We start from the raw sequence: 26660 nt of genomic DNA, 5'->3' as shown, positions 1-26660 counted from the left end.
AAAGAGAAATTGGAACCAAAACTGTGCTTTTATCTGGGCTATAGTACAAATACTGCAGAGCCRATATCTGAGCTGTTGCAAAATGACTTGAAAGCCTGATAAATCCCAGTATGTGGTAAAGTTTGAAATACTTAGGCTCTCGCATGACAAGCTAGGAGCTTGCACACACACTGTTTGCGGCCTGTGTTTGCACCCTGTATGCCTGGTAAGGTAAAACGCATTTCCCTCTGATGTACCTAGGAACTACTGTGGTCGTAGGGAACAGGTAGGCTGAGGGCTGCTCTGCCTCCTTGAAGGCATCATCTCACTGAGCTCTGTCATGGGCAATGAGCAGGCACTCGCTGGATTTTCTCACAGATGCTATTTCACAGTCAGCTCCACAGTCAGTATCTTGTAACCCTTGTCTTGCTGCCATCTGCTGAGGAACGGTTTGGGTACCACCACATATGTAGGCTTGGACCAACCGTATTGCAGAAATGCCCTAGGTGGGTTTCYGGAGCACCAGCCTGCCTCCGTGCGTTAGCACTGCTCAGCTACATCTCTCCCTTCACAGCCCAAGCTCATGGGAAAGCAGTACCTACGGTCACGCCAGACTGAATGATGCTGCCCTGTGGGGATGCGTGGGCTGAGCCTTACGCAGGTTCTCCAGAGGAATGTTTTTGTGCACAGGAAACTGCCATTGCAGTAAGAAGCATCAGTCACAGCAAGGCGAGAGTATGTAAGACATGAAAAACATGGACATGTGCTTGACTGAGAAATACAGGCAACAGAAAGAGACAATCAAGCAGATTTGATGGGGGTTATGCTTTTTACCAGTGAAGCAGGTCTCAGAATTGGTGTCCAGATGCTGTTTTGAGGAAACAGCAAAACCCGTGTCGCCAGTGCCGAAGTCCAACCTGCCCAGAGCATTGAAACCCAACCTGAGAGTTATTCCTGGGCACAGCCTGGAGTGAGAAAGTGGCCTGGACTGCATTAATCAATAAATGTGCGTGTTTGAGATTTACGGTTTTCATTCATTGTGTTACTGGAAAAGCTACATGATAATCCCTTGTCTTTGTTTTCATGTGCTTAATACTTGGCAGTCTTGTCCTAATAGAGCCATCAATCTCTTGACTGCTGATATACTCATATAGCAAATTTACACTGGTATGGCTGTATCCCCAGTAGGGGCTGTGCTGCTTTACTAGGTTGTTTACAAGTAATACAGTTATAACAGTACACAAAAGCCTGAAGGAAAATATCATTTGCTGTCTTTTTCCTCTTCCTTTTAAAGAAGCGTTGAAGAAAGCCTCAAAGATACTATTTCCAGGATACACTCCTTTAAAAAAAGTGGGAAAACACAGTCAGAATAAGCAGGTGGTGGTGGCGATTTTTTTTCAAATTAATTGCTAGCTATTTTAATCATTGCTTTTGCCCAGAGTCTATTACAAAACTGTTTTCTGCAGCTATAGAAGGGCCTCACTTTTGTGATACCCTGGGGCTTTCCCCCGTTTTTCCCACCTTAGGAGCCTGTTGCGGTACCACAGGGCGGACTTTGCCTGCCTCAGGTGCCAGCTGAGTCCCTCAAAGCCACCTGTCCCCAGCCGGATTTGGGCCACCCCTCTCCCCCTGCCACAGCAGCCGGTCCTGCTGGGATTCGCATCTGCTGGGCACGTCTGTATTTTGCCTGAAATTGCCCCAGTCCCTCCATCTGCCCCACGGGCCCTGTGGGTTTGGCTGCCAAAGTTGCTGCGTGCGGTGGGGAGGAGCCGCTGCTCACAGCAGCGGTGATGGCCGGCAGGTACGTGCGTTTTCATTTGTTTAGTCCTGTCCGCACCGGCTTTGGCTTTGCCTCTGCGGGCAGCACCCACCAGCTCCGTGCACTGCTGCCAGTGAAGCCGTCCTCACCCCCAAACGCTTCTGCCCAAAGGTCAGAGACAGTTCGTCACTGCCCGTGATGCTTTTGGCTTTTAATATACATGCAGCCCATGGTACTTCCCTCACTGATTGTAATAGCATTAGAAAAGATGGAAGAGGTGCGTGTTTAAAGGCCTGAAGTCTTGGAGAGGGTTTCATAAGCAGAAGTTTTTGTGAAATGTTCATTTACCTGCGCGGTGAGCGCTGGCTGCGGGGACCGTGGTAATAAGCTATTGGCACAGTTGAAACGGAAATGGCACAGTGGAGATTTCCAGYGATATTTATGTGCTCTGCGCCAGCCTTGAACGTGAGCAGACCTGTGTCCGGGAGCAGGGAGAAGGGGCAGTGACTGCCCATCAGCACTGCAAAGCCAGTATTATGGAAGTGCTTTCTTGCAACAACATCATGGTAAAGGATGGTAGAGAGAGATTGCCAAAAGCCGTGACCTTTGAGGCAGGATCTGCTTCCCAAACGTGTTAAGTGGTGGCAGAGTCGCACAGGTGCGCACAGGGGAGCGCCTGTTAGTTTAAAGCCAGAGAATAACAGGAGGGATGTTTGCTTTGGGAGATAATGTGCACCTGTTCTGCGTGCCAAGCGCGAGCAAGCTCAGAGGGGCTTTCCTTCATTTCCGTGGCAGACCTTGTGCAGCGCGAGGTCCTACGGCTCTCCCCTTCCTCCCCTCTTCCCTTTTAAGACCAGGCACTTCCCTCAGCTTTACTAGCACCTCCAAACCTACGATGCAGAAACACGCTACATCACGGTGATTACGCCTTGTTCTCCATCAATTTGCCTCATTGTGTAGCTTCCCTGACTACGCCACTGCCGCGCACTGCCTCTACCGATACCCTTATGAAGATGCCCGGGTGTCCCTTGCCTGCAGCCCGAGCCAACTCTGCTCTCCGCCTTGCTGCTCGTCCTGGGGAAGTTGCAGGGGCTTCTGCTGCTTTTTTTCTTGTTAAATGGTGCCAAATGATGACAGTTAAAAAGCCTACCAGGAGAAAATCAATACTTTGGAGAGATACATGGGCAGCGTTTCACATCTTGCCTGCAAGGTTTTAGTGGATTAACTTTGTACCAGAACTGCCATACAGTTCCCCGGCTGGAGAGGCCAGTCTAACTTAGCTGTGGGATAAAAATATACAACCGTGGTTTTGTTGCGTAGGTGACTTGCATCAAAAGTCTTTACATGCATTAATGTAATCTGTAATCCATATCTTCATGCTACACTCATCTTGGCGTTACGTAGGTGACTATTTTGCTTCCTATTTTGTCTTCCCGCGGACAGCGTTATTTCCTTTCCCAATAGCCCCCACGTAAATGTAGTGGTGGCTGTGGGAGAAACCCCCAGCCCTGATGTAACAGTTCAGGCGATGCCTTTTGCCCCTGCAGGTACCTGCAGCTCGGTGCCTCCTGCCAGGCAGTAATGCCAGCCTGTGGGAGGTGTACTCACATACTTCCAGCTCCTTCCTCATTATTTACACATAAAGGTAATAACTGACTTTAGAGTTCATCTATAAATATTTTTTTAAGGGCTGCTCTTGCTAAATTTTTCCCCCTTGGCCACAAAGCTCTTATTTTCTGTAATTTCCTTGCTATATTTTCCCATAACCCTAATCTATTTTAACACCTAAGTGTTAATTTTGAAACAACCTGTGTATTTTCAGCCTCTTCTTCTCCCTTACCTGCTGTCATTCCTTTTTCACTTTCCTCTATCCCTACTTTTTTTTTTTTTTCAAAAAACTGTTTTCCTCCTCCCCTCTCCCTCTTCACAGCTCCCACCATCTGTCTCTTTACAAATACAAAGCTTCAGGGGAAATGATTCAGTAGGCTGCTAGCTCATTACTCACACTCTCAGCATCACGGTTTCTGTCCTTGTAGGATGCTCTAACTAATGTAAAGATCAATGAATCCTGGGAATTGTTATTCAATTAAAAAAAAAATGCCCCAGCAGTTAAATAGATTGGGCTCTTTGTACTTCCTAAACACCAATGCTTAATTTTTCTTCCTTGCTCTGCTGTCATCGTTTTTCAGAAAAGAATCATTGAAAGAGAAGAACAGAAATGATCACTGAACCATTTAATGCAACCTCCTGTATCACATGATGCAGGAATTACTTAATGAAATTCCCTGGCCCAAACCAAGCAAACCTCTGGTAAATCTGGAGCACATTTTTTTTAGGATGACAGCCAAAACGATGAAAGGAATCTACTACCCAGCTTTGCTAATCATTTTGAATGCTTAACTGCGCTCCCTAATATGCTGTTTTGTGAGCAGCAAAACTGACACTGCCTCGTTTCCTCCAGCTTTCTCTCCGCCACCCTTAGGCATGCTGCGCACCCCGAAAGCCCTCCCAGCTCTCTCCCGCCGCTCACCAGGGCGGGCAGGAGGCCGGGAGCACAGCAGCTAGCTGTAAATGCTGGTGGCCACCTGGCTGCCTGCTGCAAGAGATGGAGGCTAAATCACAACCGTCTCTCCCTCCGCAGCATCCAACTGCAGGTCTCTCTCTTTACCCAGGCAGTTATTTCCATGAAGCTTGGAGGCACTAAATATCTTTGAGCTTCTGCCTATCGCATTTGGTAGGAGGCGGCTAATGGGGTCAGAAGCCATTTGAGAGAGACTAACTGAAAACAAACTAGAAATATGAATGGGAAGCAACTCAACTTCTCATATCGTGGCCTTACTGCCAAATGACATCCCACATTTCCAGCCTTGAACTCCAACTCCTTTTGTGATCCCCAAAATATGTATGTGTCTAAAAGCTGTACGTTTCAAGTCCTGGAATTGTTTTGGGGTTGTAAAACACTTTAAAAGGCTTAAAGTACCTGAGATGACCATCCAGGGCTGGCAGATAGGCCATAGTGCCCCAGGAAGCTTGCATTTCCTAGAGCAGAAGCTGGAGGCTGAGCTGGATATTGTAGACCCTAAATGCCTATGTTTAGGCACCCGAATCCCACCCCTTTTGTCTTCACTTTGTTGACCTTTTAAGAAGGATTTCTGTCATCATTTCAGGCTTGTCACCATATCCTGGAAGGTTATTTTCTTAATTGGAAGCTTAGTTTTTCAATTTAGCACATGGAAAATGGACCCCCCCCAAACCCCCAAAGTAAAGAGTAGGAAGCTTCACTGACTAATATAATTTAATTTGGCTTGTCAAGGAAGTGCCAGCATGGCAAGTATCAGCCTATTTCAATTGGTGATCTTCCCTCTTCAGAAAATGGAGTTGGAAGAAGCACAGTTAAGTATCAATCACAATCACAATAGAATTATGAGAGTTGACAACACTGGATACACCATTCTCCCAAGTCTCTTAAATAGCTGTGACTCTTTATACAAAAGCCTGTTAAGGAAAATCTTGCCTGGCTATATTTGCAGCATGGACCTCATATTTCAACTCCATTTTTAGTTGTTTTGCAGGAGCACCACAAAGCATGTCCTATATCAACAAACCACATGAGCACAGCCTTCTTGGAAAGCTAAATATTTTGAATAATGCAAAAGGAATACCAACTTTTGGGTTAGTTTTTTTTTGGACTACTACTTTTTTTTTTAAATGAAGCTGTATTTGGGCCATTCTGTAACAAATAATAAAGTTGAAGAGGATCTTGGAAAGAGTCTGTGTTGAGTACGCATGAAGTACTCCAGGCCAGAGCAGGATATTCCTGTATGACTACTCTAAAGACTAAGGGCTGCAGAATTTTAAGCCAATAAGGATCAAGTGTTGTCTTGATAAGGTTAAAGCAGCTAACAGAACCCCAAACCTCACCAAAGTAGTGCTTGTGTTCTTTGTAAAAAAAAATCCAAATTTTAGTTGAGCTGGTGTTTTTGAGTCTTCCTGGTTGCCAACACCCCATGGCTCCCCAACGTCTTTGATTATTTTATTGTTCCATAATGCATACAAGTTGTAGAAGTCGATGTTATTTCTCTTAACAATCACTGTTTCCAAATGGCAATTGTTCTTTGACATGTTCTGTTTTAAATAAGGGATGAAGAGCAGTAACAAAGCTAAAGGCCCACTATAAAAGTACTGCAGCATTCCCCAGTCCTGACTGCACACACGTAGTAAGGCATTTAGCTGTCCTTTTGTGGACTCTTGCTGTAACATGCTGAAGGCGTTGGGGCTGTGCTGTATGTAAATCAAACTCCAGAGATTTCAGACCTGAGAGTCCTCTAATTGAATACAGTGTCTTTAAGCAAGACAGTCTAAGTAAAGTTTGCGTTACCCAACAGTTACCATTTCTTCATCATTCCCAGCAATAATAAAAACTGAGGCAACACATAAAGTAGCCTTAGAAAAGGTAAATATATTTAATAGTGCATACACAAATTAGCTGTTTGATAATAATGTACAAGGCAGGAATATCTGCAAAGAAACCCTGAGCAAAAAGGAGGATGTAATTTTTATTTTACACTTATTGCAACAATTTGTTTGCTATATTGACTAATAAAGGAATATGTTAAAAACAGATGTTAAAACAAAATAAAACTAGATATTTTTTCCAGTTGCAGCTTGTTTAAAAATCTAGAGAAAGGAGTTCTGCCCATCAGCTTCAGCAAGAAATGTTTAACATGGTGGAGAACAAGCTGAGCCTGAGTTACCCAGGACAACTAACTCCTTTAGCAGAAAGAGTGTCTTCTATCATCAAAAAGAGCCATCTGGAAGAGTGTTGGCTCCCTGCCAAGGACAACCCTTTAACAACTGCTTGTCATGCACTTTAAGTAATAATGTTCATAACGGCACAACCTGGAGTGTTGGTAAAGGTCCTATTGGAGGGGCAACATATTCCTCCTCCCTCAGCAACCGCAAAAGGATGTTCTTCTTATTCTTTGGCCAATTATAAATGTGCGTGTTCTGCAGCCAGGTAGGCACGTGTTCCTGGAAAATGAGAAAAAAAATTGAAATTCCATAAATCCCACTGAATCTATACCAGAACCTTGCAGATTCCATTAAACTCTGCCAAGCAAGCATTCATTTTGTCTGTTCTAGACATTTCCTGTAACAAAAACAAGAAATTTTAATTTGGCTTCAAAATTGTATTTGGGTTCCTAAAGAAATGAACTTAGTATGATCTCACAGCTTGTCTGTCTCTCTTTCTCTCGCTGCCATCATGTTGGCTAATTTCAACCATGTTTCAAAGGAATTTGGATCTCAAAGACAGGCATCTAAAGGCTTGTGAAAATAAATACTGATGAGAGAAGGGAGACACTTCAGTGCCCCTATTAGGGAAAGGGTGTGACCTGTCTCCCCCATAGTAGCTGCTGAAGGCTCCTCACACACGTTCAGCCTTGAGACAAGACTCTAGGGAGGGAGCAGGGCCACRGGGAAGCATTTCTCCTCCCAGAAGCCTGTCTCCTCTCCCTTGTGCCTTCCTTCGCCAAGTGCGGTGCCCACTGGGCACCCCCTGAGCAGGAGGCTGAGGCTGGTGCTGAGCTTGAGGTGAGGCTGATGCACCTCCAGATCAATGGGGTCAAACACCCACTCCTCCCCATGTCCTGGAGAAGATGCAGCTGTTCAGAAGGACTTGCTAATGCCCGTGAACATAACGAATCTGGGACCGCTGTGGCATAGGACAGTGAGGGAGAGGAGCAGTCTGAAGGAAAGGAGTCTGCTCAGCTCCCATGTTCTCACAGCCTGGGGAGGTCTCCTTTCTGACAGCTGGGGTTTGTAGGGGAGAAGGGCTATATTCATACCACTAATAAAATAGAGTCAGAGACAGAGCCTTGGCCAAAACCAGCTGGTTCATGTCCACCATGGAGATGGAGATTTCTTGTGGAGTGCTCTTGTTGGAGAAGCCAGAACAAAGCCAGAAGTGAGCTATCAGGTGAGCAGCCAAGATGTCCAGCACTTGTTCCCTGGCCCTCTTGTTTAACAGGGCAATGTTTTCCCAAAGGTGACTCCATTTAGGAGAGGCGCAGTCTCTGTTGAGCCAGTGGAGCTAGCCAGGCGGATAGAGCACACAGCTGCTGGCATAACACCATGGCTCTGGCACCCCGCCAGGGGATGCTCTGGCATGGGCAGTGCGTTTCCTACCTGCCAGCAAACAACATAATGGCAGTCCAAATCTTTCATTCCCAAGCCCTGTGCCTTTCCAGTTGGCTCTCTTCTCAGGGGCCTGTACAGCTGCAGGATCTGGGCTGCTCGTTTCTGCTGCTCAGGGAGCTGGTTGTGTTAATTGGTGCCGCCACTTTGTTAGATTTACAGCATTGGTTTATAAGAAGGAGGAGGTGAGCACCCTAGGTATCCACAGTCCCTCACCTTCATAGCACATAGGGCTTTTGAACAAGCAGCTTGGTGAGTGGCAGAGCCATCTGAGCCTGGCTCTCCAGTTTCTCCAGTGGCCAAGAAGGCATGGGCTTTGGCAAAGGGGCTTCCCAAAGTGGAGRATTTAAAATGTTGCTCCTGCAGCATTTCTTTTGCTAGGAGCATGAATAAGATTTCTTGCCTCTGCCTGCATGTCTGTTTTCACTAATCTCATAGGAATGGATTTTAATCTTTGTGAACTTTACTCCTTTGACAAAGTTGTTTGAAATTGTCCAAGCGATTCAAAAGTTATTGGGAGAAGGAAAGGAACAGACAAATATGTTTGCATGCACATGCAAACACTTGCAGTCACACATACCCTTATTACATAAGAATTGTTTCTTTAATAAATCTTGTTAAGAGCCACAGAAGGAAACATGATAAAAATACAGCATGGGTTTACCAAACCAATTCTCTATCTGTCTTTGATAAGAAAATATGTTTTTTGGAGAAAGGAAATGCAGTAGACCCAATCTGTCTGGACTTCAGCAAAGCATTTGATGTGGGTCCCCTTGGGAAATGATTAGGTAAGCTAGAAAAGATGAAAGTTAGTGTGAGAAATGTGTAGCAGGCAAGTGGGTATCTTCTGACAGTGGTACTACACACCCAAACAGATGTGTCTGGGGGTTTCTTCCAGAACTTGTCCTGGAGCCAATTTTATTTACTATTTTCCTTAACGAAGTTGGTGCAAAAAAGCACCTGCATGCTAATTGAGTTTGGTGATCATTTTAAATTGAGGAGGTGTGCAGGCACAGGGGGTGTCTATAGTTGCTATTTTGACCCCAAAGGGGAGTGGAGAAAGTGATAAGGAGCCTTGGTAGAGCTGTGGCCTTTTTCTCACCACGTGGCACAGACTGTGGGTCATACCAGGTGGGAGTGACGGGAAAATGGTTCCAGCCCTTTTAATTCTTTTAAATCCAGATCCAGATCTGTAAATAGGGAGGAAATTCAGAACACCATATGGAAAGCATTTGATAACTTTCAGGATTGTAATAGGAATATGGCAGAGCGTGTTAGTGCAAAGGGCAGGGCTGTGTATTCAGGGCCCGTGTTTGCAGAGCGTGGTTTGAGCTAGTCGGGCTGCCTTGGCACAGACCCCGCTCACGTCATCCCTCCTGCTAGCTCAGCTGCGCCGGAGGAAACCTTCAGCAGAGGAGTGATAGCAAACATCTTGGGGCAATCACAGCTTAACAATGCTTCCCTCGTCACGTGACCAGATCAGGAGGATACATTGCCGTTGGCAGGCTGGATGCAAGCCTTGAACCAGGAAGACCCAGGTTTCCTTTATCAGTGTACAGTTTGAGGCTGGAAATGCCAGTTCCACTGTAATTGTGTGTCATGTTTTTTCCTCTCATTATTCAATTTCCTAATGAACACTCTTCAGATAACATAGATCCTTTTTCCTTGGGTGTCAACTTTCTTTTGAATACCAGCAGTGCTTTATCTTTCTTCAGATGAGATTAACACATCTAATATCCATGTCCCCAAATGAAACCTTCCAAACCTTACCCTGCACTTTTCCAGAGCAGCTACAGTAGTACTTGAACACATACAGAAAAGGCTAGCGTAAAAAAGACAAAAAACTTGCTTGCCTACATCATCCCATTTTATATATACATCATACTTTGCCTCCCTGGAATAGGTGTGAGTTTTGCAGGTACTGATACCTCATCTCCTCTGACTGCCTAAAGACTTTGTTACTGCAACCTGCCCAGGTCCCTCTGGGTCTGGTGCTCTCCTTCCATTCATGATATCCTCAGTTATATTATCATTAACCAGCCTGATGAAGGTTGACATTGTACTAAAAAGAAATGTGTGAAGAAAGAGAGCAAACCTTAGCAGCAATAGAAAATGCTCATCTGTGTAATTTAGATGAGAAAGGCACCTCTCAAAAAGCTGAAGGGAGACCAGCACTACACAGCAATCAGCAGGAAGGCTACTTGGAGACGGATGCTTTGATAAGAGCAGCTGAATAAACCAACCCTGGAAATTCCTTATAGATCACTGTCTGCGAACCACTGCTATATGCTAAATAGTCTTTTGATACACAAAGTTTAGCCAAAATTAACCTAAGTTTATTGTTCTTGTGTCTGCCACAAGGCCCAAAGAAGGCTATAGTGCCTGCTGTGCCATTTCTCTCTGCAACCCTGCGTTGGTTTTAACGTTGTCAAATAGCCACAGGCTGTAAGGTCTGTTTGCACAGTAGGTGCTCAAGGAGTCCCCAAAGTTAGGAGCAGTTCTGCCCTGTGCCCTCACTTGAGCTTAGACTGACTGAAAACACAGAACAGGTCACTGCCTTTGGTCTGCCCAATTCCCACCAGTGCCACCTCCAAGCTTTTAATACTTAACGCAAGTAACAGATCACCCTCCTTCATGCTGAGGTCATTCAGGAAGCTGAATGATATAAAATACCAGAGGTACCATTCATTCCAAAGAATCTTACATATTTTACAGAGCCAGGGACATGTTTTCAAGTTTCTGAACTGATATTAAATCAGTGCCTAAATAAAGAACTTCTTTGCACTAAGATCCATAAGCACTGTGGGACCTTGCAGCCCTACAAAACATTGATAGAGTTGCTTAAATGTTGATTTAGCTTCCAAACTCTGGGCACCCAAATAAATATAAAAAATCTTTCCATCCTCTTCCAAAATGCAGCTGTACCTAGGTGTAACATGAAGCTACCAAACAGTGCACACAGCATTTAATGGTGAAAAGTGAATATGAATATAATATATCCATTCTAAGTTTGGGGGAAGAATGCAATTACCCAGCAAAAAAATGAGGCCATTTAACTTTTCTGGCCTTGTAAAAATCCAAGAGATTCTCCCATTATGAGGAAGAAAGGTAAAAGGGATTCAATTGTATTACTTATTTTCAAATGAATCCACAAAACCAATAAGGAGGGTAGATGAAATTGCATGTCCTAAAAAAACTTATAGTTTGCCCTTGATGAGCTCATCAAAGTTCAAGCAATGGCACAGTACTTTAGTATTTATTGTCCTCTTTATTTTTATATTCTCAACCCACCCCCTTCCAGATCCTCACTTCACATCAGTCATAAATCTCCCCCCTCACACTCATCAATGTTACATCTGGACAAAATTATAAAAGGGTTAATATAAAAAACATGCTTGCTGGATAGATCGTCTCTCTCCATTTAAATTCTTTCAGTGCTCAAGACAATTTGTATTTTAGTTATACACTCATCATCAAAAATACATTTATGTACCGGTATTTATATTATGGATGTTTTTTCCTTATTATTTGTACATAAAACTTTTTATGTAAAATGTAGCTTGGAATATTACTAGTGGGCTTTAAAGCACTGAGAAATTGAGGTTTTGGTCTTCAAGATTTCGTTTGGTGCACTGTGATCAAAATGATATATGCTTAATTATGTAACAAATATATATATGTTTGTATGTTACCTTTTTAGCATTTGGAAAAAGCACAGGGATGAATCTGAAGTTCATACTTCCTTGTTGTATAAACTCAATCTGCATCTAGAATAGAACAAATTGCCATATTTATTGTGATTAATGTTATGTTAATTTTTCTGAACATGCATCTCAATCCTATTCATAAAAACAGTCATTGCTTACTTAAACTGCTCTTCTGTTAAGTGATTTGATCTATTGCTGGTGGACTCTGGGTATCATTTTGTTTGGCCACTTATCTGATTCTTCTTTACTACAGAGAGGATACAGGAAAGATTTGTCAACATTTCTTGAGCATTTACAATTCTTCAGTATGAAACAATTGTGGTTTTAGCTGCAGTTGCAGTCCCATGAAATCCATCTAGAGTCAACGAAGCCTGATGCAACTAAGGCCCCTGTTCAGTCTCCAATGGGGTGAAAAATTTCAGCTGGAGGCCAGCACAGYGTCGGAGCCAGGACCCAGCCTGTCCCCACGTCCCAGAGACGCAGCCTGTATGCGCCACAGGCTTTGACAGGTCAGTGCAGAGTGCAGCGAGCTGCTGAGAGCTTGTGTGTTGACCACAGTTTCTGAGAAGTTTAGCTAAAGGATTAAACTGTGGGATTTGACAAGTTATGGGGTGACAAATGGGGCAAACTGAGAACCGAGGGAGAAATGATGAGTTTCACAGTTCTGTGGGCTCTTCTGGGCTAAATGTCCACCCTGGGGCTGACTGCAGAGAAAGGCCTCCGTGACCCCTGGACCCCTGCTACCCTGTGTCCGCAGGAGTCCCCTCCTCTGCAGCTCTCACCTTAGCTTTGCAATTCCATGTTTCAGCCAGCTTTATTGCTGCCCCCAAAAAAAGACCTCAGTTGCAGGATGGCTGAAGTGATGGGGACTAGTTTATAAGGAATAAAGTCAGGCAGCATTAGATAAGATTGTGCTATGGGCTATACGATGGGGCAACAAGAGCTCAGGAAGGTGAAGGGGGGAAAAAAACAGGATAATAAAGAATATGGAGGAATAAGATGAGCATGTTTAATAGGATTTTTCTTTCTTGAACCTCTTAGCAGATGTTAATGAGCATACGGAGCTGATGAGAGGGAGGATTAATGAATTCCAAAGGGGGGTGTTTAACTATGGGGATTAGTGAAAACAAAGCACAGAACCTGCCATTTGGAGACAGATTTGTCTTTTGAGAAGAAGAGACAAGAGTCTTTGTAAAACAGCAAATGCATGTCCTTGCTTACCATCCTGTGGATGTATTTAGTATGTAAGCCATGTTCATCCCTGTCCAGCTGGGATTCAGCCCCTTCCACATCCTGTTTGTATTTTGGACTGATTGCTATGATTATCATCACGGTCTTCTGTTAGAGAGAAAAGCACTTTTATGAAATTGGGAAGTGCAGTATGTTTGGTAGAGGCAGATCGGAAATCTGCCAGTTTGTGTTTTAAGTGATCTTTATGTTCTTGGCAAACATGAGAGGATCTCATTCATTCTGGCAGGAAATACAGGAGAACTTGTACACTCATTTTCCTCTTTATTTCTCAAGATCTCATGATATAGAATATCTAAATGTCAAAAGCTATATTAACAGCTACCAGTTTGCACTTGGAATCCCTCTAATAAAAAGCTATTTTTTATCGGTGTAAAGTGCATATGTACGTACACAGAAATCAGTATCTTCAAATTCAGATCTAAATGTTTTCCAACAGCTTATGTAAAAGTGCATCTATTTAACCCTTCATGGCTTTTACACACAAAGACACGAAAGGCAGTTGTCTGTGGAAACTACATCCAGAGCTTTCAGCAACAGGGGCAGGAACTGTTATTGCTGATCTCCTTACGTGCGAGGAGACAGACAGCTGTGTAGAGCCGCGGGTCATCAGGGATGGCCTGGGCTGGGTTTTGGGTAACCTGCCAGCTCTGTCCCACCTTGCCTTGGCCAGGCCAAAGGCAGTGCTCCTTGCCTTGCCGGTACAGCCAGGATCCCACCTGTGACCTGTTTAATCCAGGGCCCTGGCTGATCTCAGGTTTCCACAAAGGGGCCATCCTTCATATCTGGGAAATCTCTCTCCTCCTTAATGGTGGGCCAGTGAAGAGGTTCAGCAGATTAAAGCCTCCTGTTTGCGTTTACTTAGGACCTGTCTTTTATCTCTGCCACATCAGGCTGTGTAAGGCTTCCAAGTATGTGGCTTATAGTCAGCCTGGCACCTAATTAACTCTTTCCTTCTGTGCAATATCAAGGGAATTCGCCTCACCACAGGGTCAAAAACTGTGAGGAACCATTATCCCTTGCACTGACTTAACATACTGCAGAATTGCTTTTGCTTGTGCCTGACGTGCATGTAAGCACTTACAGATGTTGAGGATTTGCAGAGACATGCTCAGTTGCACACGTCCCCCTGCTTGTGTCCAAGTAGTTCCTCCTCACTTGCATGTGTAAAGGTTTTGAACTTAGAAACTGCCTCCACAGTCAATGGAGGAAGACAGGCATCTCCAGGGGGTCAGTCAGAGAAGGACCCGTCAGTATTTTAGATAGCAACATAGAAGCTACAGGTGAGAAGCAGGACAGACATTAACCACTATTACGCAGCTTGGGATGAAACACAGATATCTATTTGATGAACAACTTGTCCAATGGCAGCTTCAGGCTGAATGTAACAGCCACCTCTGGAATTTGGCAGGAAGGCCCAGATTAGCACTTCATTTCTTAAAGAAAGATTTTTGGGATCATACGAAGCAGAATTGAGTGAGATTTGGTTATACCTTCTATCACAGGCCTCTACCATTTCAGTAGGGACAGGGAAGGGCATATCTTGCATTTTGATTCTGCTCCCATTACTATTTGAATAATTTAAMAATTTTCCTCAGGTCACTTCTGTCGGGGAACAAGGTTAAATTGTCTTTACATACATCACCTAGGTAGCGTTCCATCCACTTAATGATGTCAATGCCTCGTACCGTGTCCTCAAATATATCAATCTGCAAGAGAATGAAAGCCTGTGGTTAGCATCCTTTTGCCTTTTCTTCCCAGTTGGCGGCTCTGAAAAGGCTCCCAGATGCCAGCACTTTTCCCCAGTTTCTGACATTCATGCCTACTTCCCTTAGAAAAGAAACATCACACGCACACATACACATGTGCATGCGCATGCACAATTTCACCCCATTTCTCTGTGCTCCAGAATTGAGCAAGACAGGCACCACCCAAAGCCGGAGGCAGTCTGCTACACAAGTACCTCTAGGCTCCTGTGTAGCCAGCTGTTCTTGCCGTCCTGCCCTGACAGCTCTGACCCCCCCCAGGCATTTTTGCTGGTTGGAACAGGAGACAATTGCTGCTGGTAAACATTAGATATTCAACATTTACAAACTGGCTTTTTTGCTTCCATTAACGTCTCATGAAGGTGGACAGCTGCCCACCTCCTCTATTTGTATAGCTGACCCTGAATGGTTGCATCAGAAAATTTTCTGGCTGCAAGAGTATATACTGCATGTTGAATTTTAGCTTCATCTTGCACTAACTTTTCAGGGTGTATGGTGGGAAGTCAGCCAAGTCACTGATCCTGGAAGCAGCAAAGCAATCTTCAGTGAGATGAGAGAGGTGGTGGACCTCATAGGACTGAATATGACCAACACCACTCACTTCCCTGCACTGTCTGTAAGCCAAGAAACTGGCAGTCAGTGACCATGGCCAGTGGAGTAAGTATTAAATTCTCCAAGCTTTTGATAGAAGAGTCATGTTCCTGTTTCAAATCTTTGTTTTTTCTCTTTCCAAAAATAAAGAATATATTTGTTTCCCTGTTTTGGGGGCACTTTACTAGGTATATTATTCTGTAGCATTCTCCAAGAGTTGTCTGTCCAGCAAAGGTGCTCTTAATGAGCCTTCTAGTAATCTTCTACTCTGTACTTCTATGGTGTTCATAGCTTTCTTATGGATTGGTCATCTGTAGTACAGAACTGCTAGAGAGAAGCATAATTTCAGGCTCTGGAAAAAGTCTTTGATTCAGGAAAATAAATAAGCATGTACTAAACTCCCACTGAGTCTCATTTGGTTTAATGATAGCCACTTGCTTAAATGCTTTCCTGAATTGAAGCCAAAGAATGAAGGTTGAGGGGTCAGATAGCATATGTGCTTGAAATAGGAAAATATGAATCAAGATTTTGATGAATGCTGAATCCTAGAGCCTCTGTGGATGGTTCCCTTAGAAAGGGCGGTTGTGATGAAGCAAACTCATAAGAAGTTAAATGAAAACCTGGACAGCTTATGGGATTAGACAGTAGGACATATATAGACCTTTTCAGGCCAGTGATTTTTGAATCCTTTTAAAAAGTATAATAAACCAAATGAAACCATGAGGTAGGCTGTTTCATTAAGCTGTGTGAAATACATTGGTTTTAGATCAGTTTTTAGTAGAAAGGTATTCATATCTGAAGAACCAGCAATGTAACAGCATCTCAGAAAAGAAGCTAGGATGGGATGATCACGAAAACTGACCTTCTTTTAATATTGCAGATCAAATATGAGGCACCATTAATGGAATAGCTCATGAAAACTCATACTATTGCCCATCTGGTAGCTGGTGTCACTAAATAGAATTTTCCAGGGTCATTATTAAAGCCCATTTCAAAGTATAAAATTCACTTAAAAATATATGCAACTGAAAAGTCAAATCATTTAAGTTATACCTTTTAAATCCAAAGTCCAGTTCATTCCATTTGTATCTTATTTAATCTCCAATGCAGCAATACACAGAAAAACATTTAATAGACTGTGTGTGCCCTCTGCTTTTTAAAAAAAGGTCTCTTTTCTCCTCTGGTTGAAAATCATTTTCTCCAGAAGGAATACTTACAGCAGTTTGAAATCCATTTACAAGCAGGAAGTTCACAAATTTCATGACCTCCACGGCTGTGTCCACAGAATAGGTTATAAAGACCTTGCCTAGGAGAGAGATTCGATATGAATATGTGATACATTAAAACAAGCAATGCAGAAAGCTAGACTTCCTTAACTCTCCTCTTCCACTGCACAGTGGGTCCTGCCCACATCTCTTTTGCTTATTTATGAAATGAATGTGGGGTAGCACAGTGGCTTGGGGGTGAACTCCCCTCCCTGTCCAGCAATCTAGATTTAAGCTCCTACTTCCTTGCTGCCAGCAAACACACCTGCAGAAGCTGAAGAGGGCAATGTTGCTCAGCTGCCCGCCCTGCCCCGCTGCCAGAGCTTACTTTTTCCCAGCCTGACGGCACAGGCAATACTGCCCTCGCCCCACGCTGGCACCACATGCACCAGCTGAAACCAGCACGACGTCCCCCTAAGCCTCACTCCCCAGGCCGAGAGCTGTGCTGGCCAAGGAGCCTTTACCCATCCTGTACTGCCTCCCCAGTACAGCAGCGGCAGCCTCCTGTGAGGCACAGGACAGGCAGCTGAGGACAACAGCATCTTCGACTGCTCCCACCATCCTGGAAGGAGTTTTCATACTCATTAAAGAATCATAGATTCATATGTCAGAAGAAGCCAGATGGTTAATCTAATCCAGCCAGCTGCATAACACAAACCACGCAAATTTATCCAGTAATTCCTGCATCTAGTTCACGCTAACTGATAAAGTAGGGCATATCCAAGAGTGCTATCAGGTGTCGCAACTCACTCTTCAGGATGGAAAGCTGCAGTGTGGGACTTTGAAAGGTGATGCGCAAAATGAAGAATAAAGGACAAATTAAAACCTGAGGAGAGATGTGGAGGGATCTCAGCAACAGTATATCTCACTCGCTAGCCAGCACAGCACTTAAAAGGAAGCCAGCTTTTCCAAAACCTAACTTTCCCGTAAGAGTTGAAGGGTGAGACTGTTTCAGAAAGGCTGTTGCCCCTTGCAGGAACAGCTTTTTGCTGCAACTGGTGCCAAGGGCCCTGGTGGCAGGGAGAGCAGCTCTGCCAGCGCCTGTGCTGCCCTCGGTGCACACCACGGGCTCCCTGCCAGCCTTCTCTGACCAGTTTAGGGAGAAACTGAGGTCAAGACTTGACATTTTTGTCTGGTTTGGGATGGACAGAAACACTTTATCCCAAGGGCTTTGTTTGTTATTAGTCTTTTACTGTAAGCTTCAGTGCCTCCTGCCTCAAAGGGACATACTGTTTAGCAAGGAGAACAATCTTAGCAGTATTTATTTTTTGTAAACAAAATAACAAGCAATTAATGACAATTATCTTTTCAGGATTCAAGGGAATAATTCCGTTCTGCCAAACATGAGCACCCACACCCTACAGATGTGATGACATTTCGTATTTTCTTTTCTTGTTGACTTTGTGTCTTGATGTTTTTGCACACTCACCCCCCCCGCCCCCTCCCCGAGCTTTCCCACCTAAAGCTGTCAGGCTGCTCTGTAAAATCTTGCGCAGAACAAATTTGCTAACCACTTACGCAACTCTTCGGGCAAATTGCTCGTCTTCAGAGTTCCCTTGGCTGCAGGGTTACTGAGAGGTCTTGGGACAGCAGCTGGAAGTGGAATATTGTCAGATGGACAACAGCACGCTTCATCCGGTCCACATGCTTTGGGGGGTAGCTGACCATTAGGTAGCTGGTTGTATAACTGGTTTCTAGAAAGAAAAGCAAGTGAGGATTTTAAAAATATTTTTTTACAGGTAAAATTCTGTTTTCTTTTTAAAAGCACATTAAGAACTTTATCTGTATATTAGCTAAGAAAGTTCTTGAAAAAATGCTTGGCTCGGCATTTATTTTTAGCTATTACAGCACCTTTTGAACTGAGCCCTCTTGCTACCTGGGCGATAGTCTACCGCAAGACACAATTTATTGCAGAAGCAACATTAGCCACAGGAAGTAAATGCATCTCAGAGCTGAAAGCTGCTCAGTTTGCAACAAGCAGAAGTGAAGAGCATTTCTGAGTGAGAAACAATGCTGTGCCATGGATGTGGTTACGCACATACTTGACCAGAGTAGCACCTGGGTAATCTGTTCCCACCATCTAAAAGGCGCTTCGTGGCAGCTYGGACATTCAAGGCATGACAACCCTCAAGATGTCCTGTGCTGCACAAGAGACATGGTTCAAGGAGGGAAGCTACTTTCTAGAGGAAAACGGGATACGGGGACTCCCATCTCCCACAGTGCACTCTGGCATGACTTGAAGTGTCTCCGGTTTTGGACAAAACTGCAAGGTTTGCTGAAGGGAAAAACCCTGATTTCTGGACCAGCAATAGCAGACCCAGTGGGGTTTTCTCATATTAGGGACCTACGCTGCGGACCTGCACTAACCTTGCATAATGTCTGCTCTACCTGTAAAACAAACAGAGAGAAAGGGATGATTTTAGGAAGCTTAGCAGTTGTGTTCTTAGTATACTTGGGGTTCGCAGTCTGAGCCAGTAAGAAGGGCAATTTATACAGACTTTTCAATGAGGTGTGATCTGAATCTGGTGGGCTGAATTGCTGGCCGAGCATTAGGTTTCTCTGAGAGCTTTTCGCCACAGAGCAGTGATATTTAGTCAATCAAGCCCACTCTCTTTTTTTCCTTTGCCTTTCTTAAATGACTGATGACAGTCTGGTCACAGCATGTTTTCTGTTGTCACATTAAGATTTGGCTTATTCATTTTGGTACAGATGTTTTCTGTTACAAAATACTCTACAGGCAAATATTACCAACATATAACTGCTGTTCCTGGAATCAGCATGCAAACAGCAGTAACTCAGCCACAGGACAGATCCTGGTTATTACAAATGTCTTTTGGAAGAGTAAAGTACCAGAAAAGCAACACACACCTCATCAAAGGCCACAAAATTACCCTGTGGTTAATTGGTGAACTTCCCCAGACTTCACCTTATACAACAAATATGTCAAAAATTAGGAGTCCATTTTTGAATTTTACTAATTCCAAGGATACCAACTATTCCTCAGTGTTTCTACGCTTTCAAACAAACTCTTTAATGCAACTCTCTCTACTGCAGCTACTGCCTTTTCTTCATGTTACTTCTGTGTTACAGCCCATTAAGTTTTCGGGGGCCAGAGGAGCGCAATGTTTCTGTCAGCCGCCCCCTTATGTTGCTAGCTCTGCCTGTTGTCTCAGTTTTCTGCCAGGGCTGTGTCACTTGAGCGAACATTTTCAAACACAGATGCCTCTAAGTTTAGCACCTTTACAAATATTTTGGCACTTAAATAAAAATGGTCACCTTTTCAGATGTGCTAAATACCTGCAGCTTCAATTTGACTTCAGGCAGACTCCAGAGTCTGGAGAAAACCCTGYGTAGGTAATGATGTCTCCCATTTGTTAATGGTACGTTCTTAACGGAAAGGAGGTATGAGGCCTGGTAAATTAATCTTTGAAAAACAGGCAAAAAGCCCCAGACGAAAAGTGCTAGGCGTGAGGTGTTCTACTACTACCTGAGCAACCCTAGAAAATGCCGCAAAGTGCAATGTGGAGATACATCAGTGACAGGCAAGATTTTCTCCATTTTCCTCTGCACTATGGAAGAGCTAAAGAGGAAATCACTGAATGCCAAGGACTGAGGCGTCCGAGGTGGGTATGCCATAAAGCCGGAGACTGCAGCGAACCGCCGAACTGACCTTTGCTCTCAAAGAGGCCAGCTCTAAGGTTTCAGCTGAGATATTTTCAACCCCTYATCCCATTAACCTTTAAGCATTTATCTTTCTTAATGTGTGCATTTCAGGGCGTGCTGCAACAACATATCAGGTAACTGGCTTTGAAGTTCCTCAGGGTAAGGTCAGGCCCCTGCCGCATGTAAAATAGCAAATAAATAAAACTACCCAGTACTTTGCACATCCCCCGGCAAGCCAGGTATACTAACATTACAAAGTGTCAGAACTATTGGTTGAAAGGCCACAAAATATTATTATAGGAGCTTCCACTGCACACAACTCACTTGAAGCATACTCACGGGAATCGTGGATGAGCAGGGCAGGAGCCTGGCCTCTGGGGCAGCCTGTCTCCGGTGCCTTTAGGGGCACGAAGGTTAGGGTAATTCGGGATGGCTTGCTGGGCCGGACAGATAACTCTCATGCAAGGTCCAGGAATGGGAAGAAGCGGCTGAGATGTATGTGCAAAATGTTGGTAAGGACTTCTGCCATCTGGGAGGGTGAGACAATGAGAGCAACAACTATCATTGCAACCAATATATTTTTGCCTCAGTTTAGGTTTATCAGTTTCTAGGCATGTCCTCCTTTATTTCTAGGGAAACTGCAGCAGTTTTGAGGCATTTGCAGGGTGCTTAGCTTGAAAGAAGCAAGATTAAGGAAAGTTTTTACAGCCTGAAGTTTCCTATTTGCCTTTCACATACAATATGATTCAGCTTCCCGCTGCGGGTTGGACTGTTGGGACAACTGACAGTTAAATATTGAGGGCTGCTCTGTCCCTGCACTTAACATGCCTCGGTATTTTTTTTTTAATTTCTTTTTGGCAATAACTTGAGAAAATGAATCATCCTAACATTCTCATGAAAGCAGATGAAAAAACCTGGAACGAATCAGTTTGCAACACTAAGGCTAAACAGACTGAGATTATTGTAAATGAAAAGAGAAAAAATAATCTCTTGGTTTGTTACYTCACCCTGTACGAATTTTCTGCCTAGCTGACCTTTTAAGGCCTTGCTGCTGGTCCTGCTGCCATCCAGGAGGCTGCAAGGRAAGCCCAAAGTGAGAATTTTGCTTAAGCAGTTCTGAAAAATCTTACTGTCATCGGCATTGTAATGCTGTTTAATAACTAATGTATGGTGGAACTGTTGCCACAAGCTGCAAGAGAAGGCAATCCAGCCTGCTGGTTTCCCAGACAGGAAAAACTGTTTTTTCAGTCTTTCTGCTTGCAGTTTTCACTAGGCAGCAGCTCTGCTCACTTGCAAGCTGTTGTGCAGAGCTCGAAGTCCAGACTGGCAGTGCTTACTAGCTCAAGCACTGCAGGATTATGGTGTTACGAGCTGGCTCCAAAAGCTGCAGTACTCAAATACTCTTTTTTTCCTAGACTGKTTTTTTTTTTTAAATCCTTTTAGCTACTTTGGGGTCATGCTTTGCTTTTCCTAGCAGCCATGAAGGCTACATTTTTTAAAAAAGAAATAAAAAGAAAAGAAAAGCTTGAATGAAACCATCCAACTACAGGAGGCAGTGCTTTAAAACCGACCCCACAACCCCACAACTACGAAGAGATTCCTGATGAAACTCTGAGAGTTGGCAACATCCTATTTGTTGAGATTGTTGTAGGAGATTTTTGTTTTCCTCCCTCTCAGCTATTTGTAACTGGACRGGTTGCAGGAGGCTGGGAGAACAAAGAATGAACATAAATATGGGTATTGATGGTGTTCCTCATGACCAGCTCTAGGAAAGCTGGCAGGGCTCTGGGAAGATTCAGTTTGGTTTAGGGGGTTTTAGGCTGGCTGCTTCTTTGGGATCTATCTGATGCTATAGTATTTTAATGCATGTAACCACTGTGGTCAGGTATGTGTGGTCGCAGGCATGAACAGCTCTCACACATACATGTCTGAAACAATGGTCCCTGGGCACACAGYGTTGCTCAGAGGATTGCTGTGATTTCAGATGTAGTTTACTCTTGTCTCGCAAGTAGCAGGTGTCCAGAGCCAGGTCAGAACCTACGGGCACAATCCGCGCTATTGCTATTGCCCGGGAGAGGCATGTTATAACATACTCACTGCCCAGCTTTGTTGTGGGTTGCGACCACAGAATAATGATTTGAAATGCAAGGAGCTGCCAGGAGGTGATTTATGCTGCACCCGGCATGCGAGAAACAGGAGTACGGTTGCCAGCTTCTTGGTCCTGACCAAATCTGCTCCAGCCATCTGAGTTTATTTTATTCTTTTTGCCCTCTGGATATGGTTGAAACACTAGTGATTTTTCTAAAGAGAGCCTTTCAGAGTTCCTGCTTTAAAACAAAATGGTCTTATTTAGTCAACGTCCTATTTCTCACGACGCCTCCATGCAGAGGAGGTAAATAGTGGGGGGTATTGTGCAACCAACACTTCTTCTGCTTAAAGCTAAACCCAAACTGAAATGAGGAGGTATGAACAGACGAACAGAGGATGCGCTGTGAATGTTCAGCTGTCCTGGCTGATGGAAGTCCATCTGTAGCCCCTTCMCCAATATAAAGTCCCAAGATCAGAGGCGATGACTGAGGCTCTGATACTTTGTCTTATACCTAATCATAGCACTTTACTGGAATGACAAAACTCTTTAAACAGATGTAATATAAATATTGTGGAGTCAACAGAAGGTTAAAAAAAAGGCCATTAGAACAGGCCTGCAGCTTTTTATTACAAAGTGAGCCCAAAACTGGTTGGGGCCTCCTGAGTCTAATGTAATATGAATTATACTAAAACAATGATATTGCTGTTGAATGTTCAAAGCTCACTTCATGGCAGATAAAAATCTCAGCGACTGAAAAGGAATACTAATTAATAGCAGGCTGTAAACCGCTTCATAGTCTCCAAGAGCCAAAACACTCATATTGACTGAGTCACATCAGTGTTCAGTGATATGATCACCAGCAGCCAGCAGCTGAGAGGTGTCCATTTTAAGTAATGAGCTTTCATTTCAGCTAACAAGGGAGAAAATGTGGGTGATGGATGTCATGCTTTTTTTTCAAGAAGAAATAAAATACATGGATTAGTTTGGTCATAATGCTGGTAGATAATATTTAAAGAGATCAAAGGTAGACATCCATCCTGATTTTGGCAGGAAATGCTCAACTTTTTCTTTGGAGATCCAAGTGGGAGCAAGAAAACCTATGAAAACAACAGGAATTAAATCAGTACAGGAGGCTGCTGAATGACTGATGCAAGGAGGAAGGAAATGACTTGAATATGAAATAACAGCAGGGAGAAGGCTATGTACACTCAGTGTGTGACTGACAAAGGTGAGTTTCTAGGCAAAAGCATTAGCCTTCCTCTGATGAGTAACTGCGAGCTCTTTAACTTTTTATCTGGCTCAGAGGTTCTGCATCAGCAAGGCTGGTGGCATAACCCTTAAATCTGGAAATATAAAAAAGGATTGCAAATAAATATTTAAAAATGCTAATAATTGCATTCTGTGAAGGAAGTACAGCAGGAAAATGCCAGCTTGGTGAATGATGGCTGTGACATCCCATGAAAACCTCACATGGGGGTGAGCTGTTTCACTTACATGGGTGCTGTGGGTGTTGCTCCACTGGGCAGCAGTGCCCAAAGCAGCCGTGAGCTTGTGACGAAATGTTGGGATGGGGCAAGCGCTGGCATAGAGGATACTGCTGATGCTCAGGTCCAAAAAACTCTCTGGAGATCAGGGGTCCTGGAAGGTCCTGAGGGTTCAGCACGGATACCAGAGGTAAGGGGGGCTCTAAGTGCCTGATGCCCATGACGTCTCGTGACTGGGAATTGTACCCCGTATCCACAGTCGCCAGTTCTGCCAGTGCTCTGTTTTCTGAGGGTTGCTGTGGCTCTAAACTCCCTTGGCTGCTGTCCTCGAGCAAATCCTCAGGAATGTCAGACAAACTCTTGCTCGATTTACTGGAATTGTGCCCCGTGTCAGCTGAAAGATGAGATCTCAAATGCCCACCTGATTTTTCCATAGCTAAAAGATGCGCCTTGGAAGGAACTATTCCAGATATTGATTCACCAGGGGAACAGAAGCTCCCATCTTCATTGGGATCTGTATATTTTGACCATAACCTGCCGTCCGGCTCCACGGCTGCTACATCGGACGGTGCAGGCTGGTGACGTGGTGGTGTTCTGTAGAGGCATGATGGTCCAGTGTCGGGTTGAGGCGTTTGAGCAGCTTGAGGTCCCTGGGGCGCCTCGTTCTCCATATGCTCACCAGAAGATTGCAAAGCCTCTTCCAAGGCATGTTCGACAAATGGGGACCACATCACAGATTCGTCCACTTCAACTGGTATGCTTCGACTCACAAAAGCGCCTGAAAAAGCAGGAGAAGAAACAATGCAGACTGACAGCCATGCAGACAAATGCATATCTTCAGCCATCACTCAACGAGTGTGAGCCAGAATACTGAAGAGCAGAGTATCAAAAAGCATTTATATTCTTTAAAAAGACAGGCAGAAAACAACAAGATAGGTCTGGTTGAATTTGGACGAAGCAAGAAAGTAGAGGGTCAGCTGGAGTGTGGGTAGCACAGAGTTATCATTTGGACTCACTGGAGATGGAGGCCATTTCCAGGTTTTGCAGTCACACTGGAAACGAGAGTCAGCTCCCTTACTGCAAGGCCAGAATTTTCTAGCAAACTGGAAAACAAGAGAAAGTACTCTTGTAAGCATAGTATGGTTTCACAGAGTCAATAATCCAAAAATAACTCTATCATCTCAGAGACTGAAAAAGAACACCGGTTAGAGCTCTGGAAATCACATTTTGCAGAACAGACACTTTTATGGGATTTCTGGTACTTACTGTTCCTGCTGAGACTGGGAAAAAAAGAATCACATGAACTGTCTCTCTTAGGTAATTTTCTGCACCTGACAAAAGAGCAGGCGATTTAGGTCTGGAAATTTGGTTCAGAGATACTCCAGAGAATACAATCACTTACAGTATTTTACTCCAGACTTTCTAATAATAGCTACGTATTAGATCTTCAGATATAAACTTCACCCCACACCTAGCTGAGTAATTTTAATTCCAAAGCTAGTTTCCAAACATTGTTGCTTATTTTATCAAACTAGTTCATCCATCCTTTTATTATATGGTTGTTGTTATTTTAAATTGTATAGAATTAAAAGACAATTTAGAGACTTGAGCTATTGTTTGGGTTTTTCCCTGTTTTCAGAATTGGCCTGGGCTCCAAACAGCAAAATCATCACTTCCTTTTGGGGGGGCCTTTCAGTAATTTTGGTCCAGCCAAATGATTCTTGATGGATGATGCCTCTACACCACCTTCATTCAGAATTATAGAAGCAATTATATGTGAATTATATACTGTTGCTGTAGCATTTTGGGGGATGAGAAGTGCAGACCTTGTTACATGATTACATAGAGCATTCTGTTTATCCTGTACCTAAAGACCTCTGGGAATACAATAAATCTCATTTCTCTTTGGTGTGACCCCCCTCCTGCTGGGCCTGCTGGATTGTGAGCAAGCAACTGAGCTCATGCGGGAACTGGGAGCAGGTCGGTCCCGAGCTGAAGCTCGTTTGCCCTGAGCTGCGAGGCCAAGCTTGTGAGTTGGGCATGGGGTGGCGATATGCTGACAAGGCTGTGCCACTTCCAGTACCTGAGCCCGTGGGTTCCCAGGTTGTGGCACAGAAAAGTATCAGCGCATTTGATGTTAGCTTGCTGATCTCCACACCCGGCTCCATCCTGCGGTATGGGGATACAGATCAGCTTGCTCTGAGCAGATTTTATCCCTTGCCTTGGGGTATGGAGAAAGAAATCTGGTGCTCATCTTTTCTCTAGCTGCTTTCCATCTATGAGATTGCAGAAGCCAAAATCCCAGGTATGAGAGTCATCTGAGAAGAATGACCAGAGCTGTAACTGTTGGAGAGTATGGAGGTGCCTCAAGGTTCCTCGGGTCTTAGTACTCTAATGGGGTAAAGTCACCAAAATCTGCCCAAAGCAGCCTCCCAGACAAAGACTTAAGGCCCTGTTTTCAGGGGCTCTGCAGCCAGTTTTCAAAGCTTATTACAGTCAGCTCTCACCCATGTGCTGGCAGTATCTCCCAGCAGTCTAACGTGGGTTTGGTGGATACAGATGCAGCGGGGAGGCTTCCTGCAGCGCCACCTCTGCCATCCCTGTGCTGCTCTCCTCAAGCCCAACACCTGGGGACCTCGGCGCAGGATGCCCAATAGATTGGCCCCATAAGGGTTCACCAGGGTCTGCCATGCTAAATCTATTTTAAAAAGCAACTCTGACATTTCTCCTTGGTGGCGAAGCACTTCTTGGTGGAGAAGCTCCCAAGCACTTCCATATTAGACATACATGTTTTATCCGGGCTTTGCCATTTTCCAGGCTGTTGCTGTTTCTGTGTATACCATCTACTGGGAAGTAAAATAAAAACTGTGCTTTGCTGCTGCTGGGCTGCAATGTAAATATTCCTCCTCTGTGT

At 44.2% G+C, this 26660-nt stretch overlaps 1 protein-coding gene and 2 long non-coding RNA genes across 7 annotated transcripts in view; 2 read left to right on the top strand and 1 right to left on the bottom strand.

The window, feature by feature from the left end:
* LOC112965977 overlaps nucleotides 1-11910 on the top strand; it is a 39976-nt gene extending 28066 nt beyond the window's left edge. The window contains exon 4 of one of the 3 annotated variants that reach the window (XR_003253453.1): nucleotides 11894-11910. This is a non-coding gene — a long non-coding RNA (uncharacterized LOC112965977). Of the gene's footprint in view, nucleotides 1-553; nucleotides 3372-11893 lie in introns of those variants that run through there. The other 2 variants (XR_003253452.1, XR_003253448.1) reach the window with 2 other exon arrangements.
* Nucleotides 6601-25409, bottom strand: TRAF3IP2 (TRAF3 interacting protein 2). Its single transcript, XM_026065561.1, has 8 exons — nucleotides 23757-25409; nucleotides 20513-20702; nucleotides 18029-18204; nucleotides 16463-16551; nucleotides 14529-14597; nucleotides 12862-12978; nucleotides 11626-11700; nucleotides 6601-6769 (listed from the first exon to the last, which is right to left on the bottom strand). The coding sequence occupies exons 1-8, from the start codon at nucleotides 24589-24591 to the stop codon at nucleotides 6623-6625; spliced, it is 1698 nt and encodes a 565-aa protein (XP_025921346.1). The 5' UTR covers nucleotides 24592-25409; the 3' UTR covers nucleotides 6601-6622.
* On the top strand, nucleotides 11970-24256 carry LOC112965978. Of its 3 annotated transcripts, XR_003253455.1 has the most exons (4): nucleotides 11970-12149; nucleotides 15142-15311; nucleotides 23313-23490; nucleotides 24183-24256. It is a non-coding gene; the product is annotated as an uncharacterized LOC112965978 (long non-coding RNA). The 3 variants fall into 3 exon arrangements; XR_003253456.1 differs by lacking the exon at nucleotides 23313-23490 and having other exon boundaries at nucleotides 24183-24255; XR_003253454.1 differs by lacking the exon at nucleotides 24183-24256 and having other exon boundaries at nucleotides 23313-23743.
* Nucleotides 25410-26660: the final 1251 nt, after the last annotated feature.

The sequence above is a fragment of the Apteryx rowi genome, unplaced genomic scaffold (assembly GCF_003343035.1).
Source record: "Apteryx rowi isolate R43461 unplaced genomic scaffold, aptRow1 scaffold_229, whole genome shotgun sequence".
Classification (NCBI taxonomy): Eukaryota; Metazoa; Chordata; class Aves; order Apterygiformes; family Apterygidae; genus Apteryx; species Apteryx rowi.
This window is presented reverse-complemented; position numbering and strand designations above follow the sequence as displayed.

Coding starts and splice junctions, on each gene's coding strand:
- TRAF3IP2 (XM_026065561.1), bottom strand. CDS start 24,591: ATGGCTGAAGATATGCATTTGTCTGCATGGCTGTCAGTCTGCATTGTT. Junction 16,552..18,028: donor CAATTTGCCCGAAGAGTTGC/GTAAGTGGTTAG, acceptor TCTCTCTCCTAG/GCAAGGTCTTTATAACCTAT. Junction 14,598..16,462: donor TAAATGGATTTCAAACTGCT/GTAAGTATTCCT, acceptor ATTCTCTTGCAG/ATTGATATATTTGAGGACAC.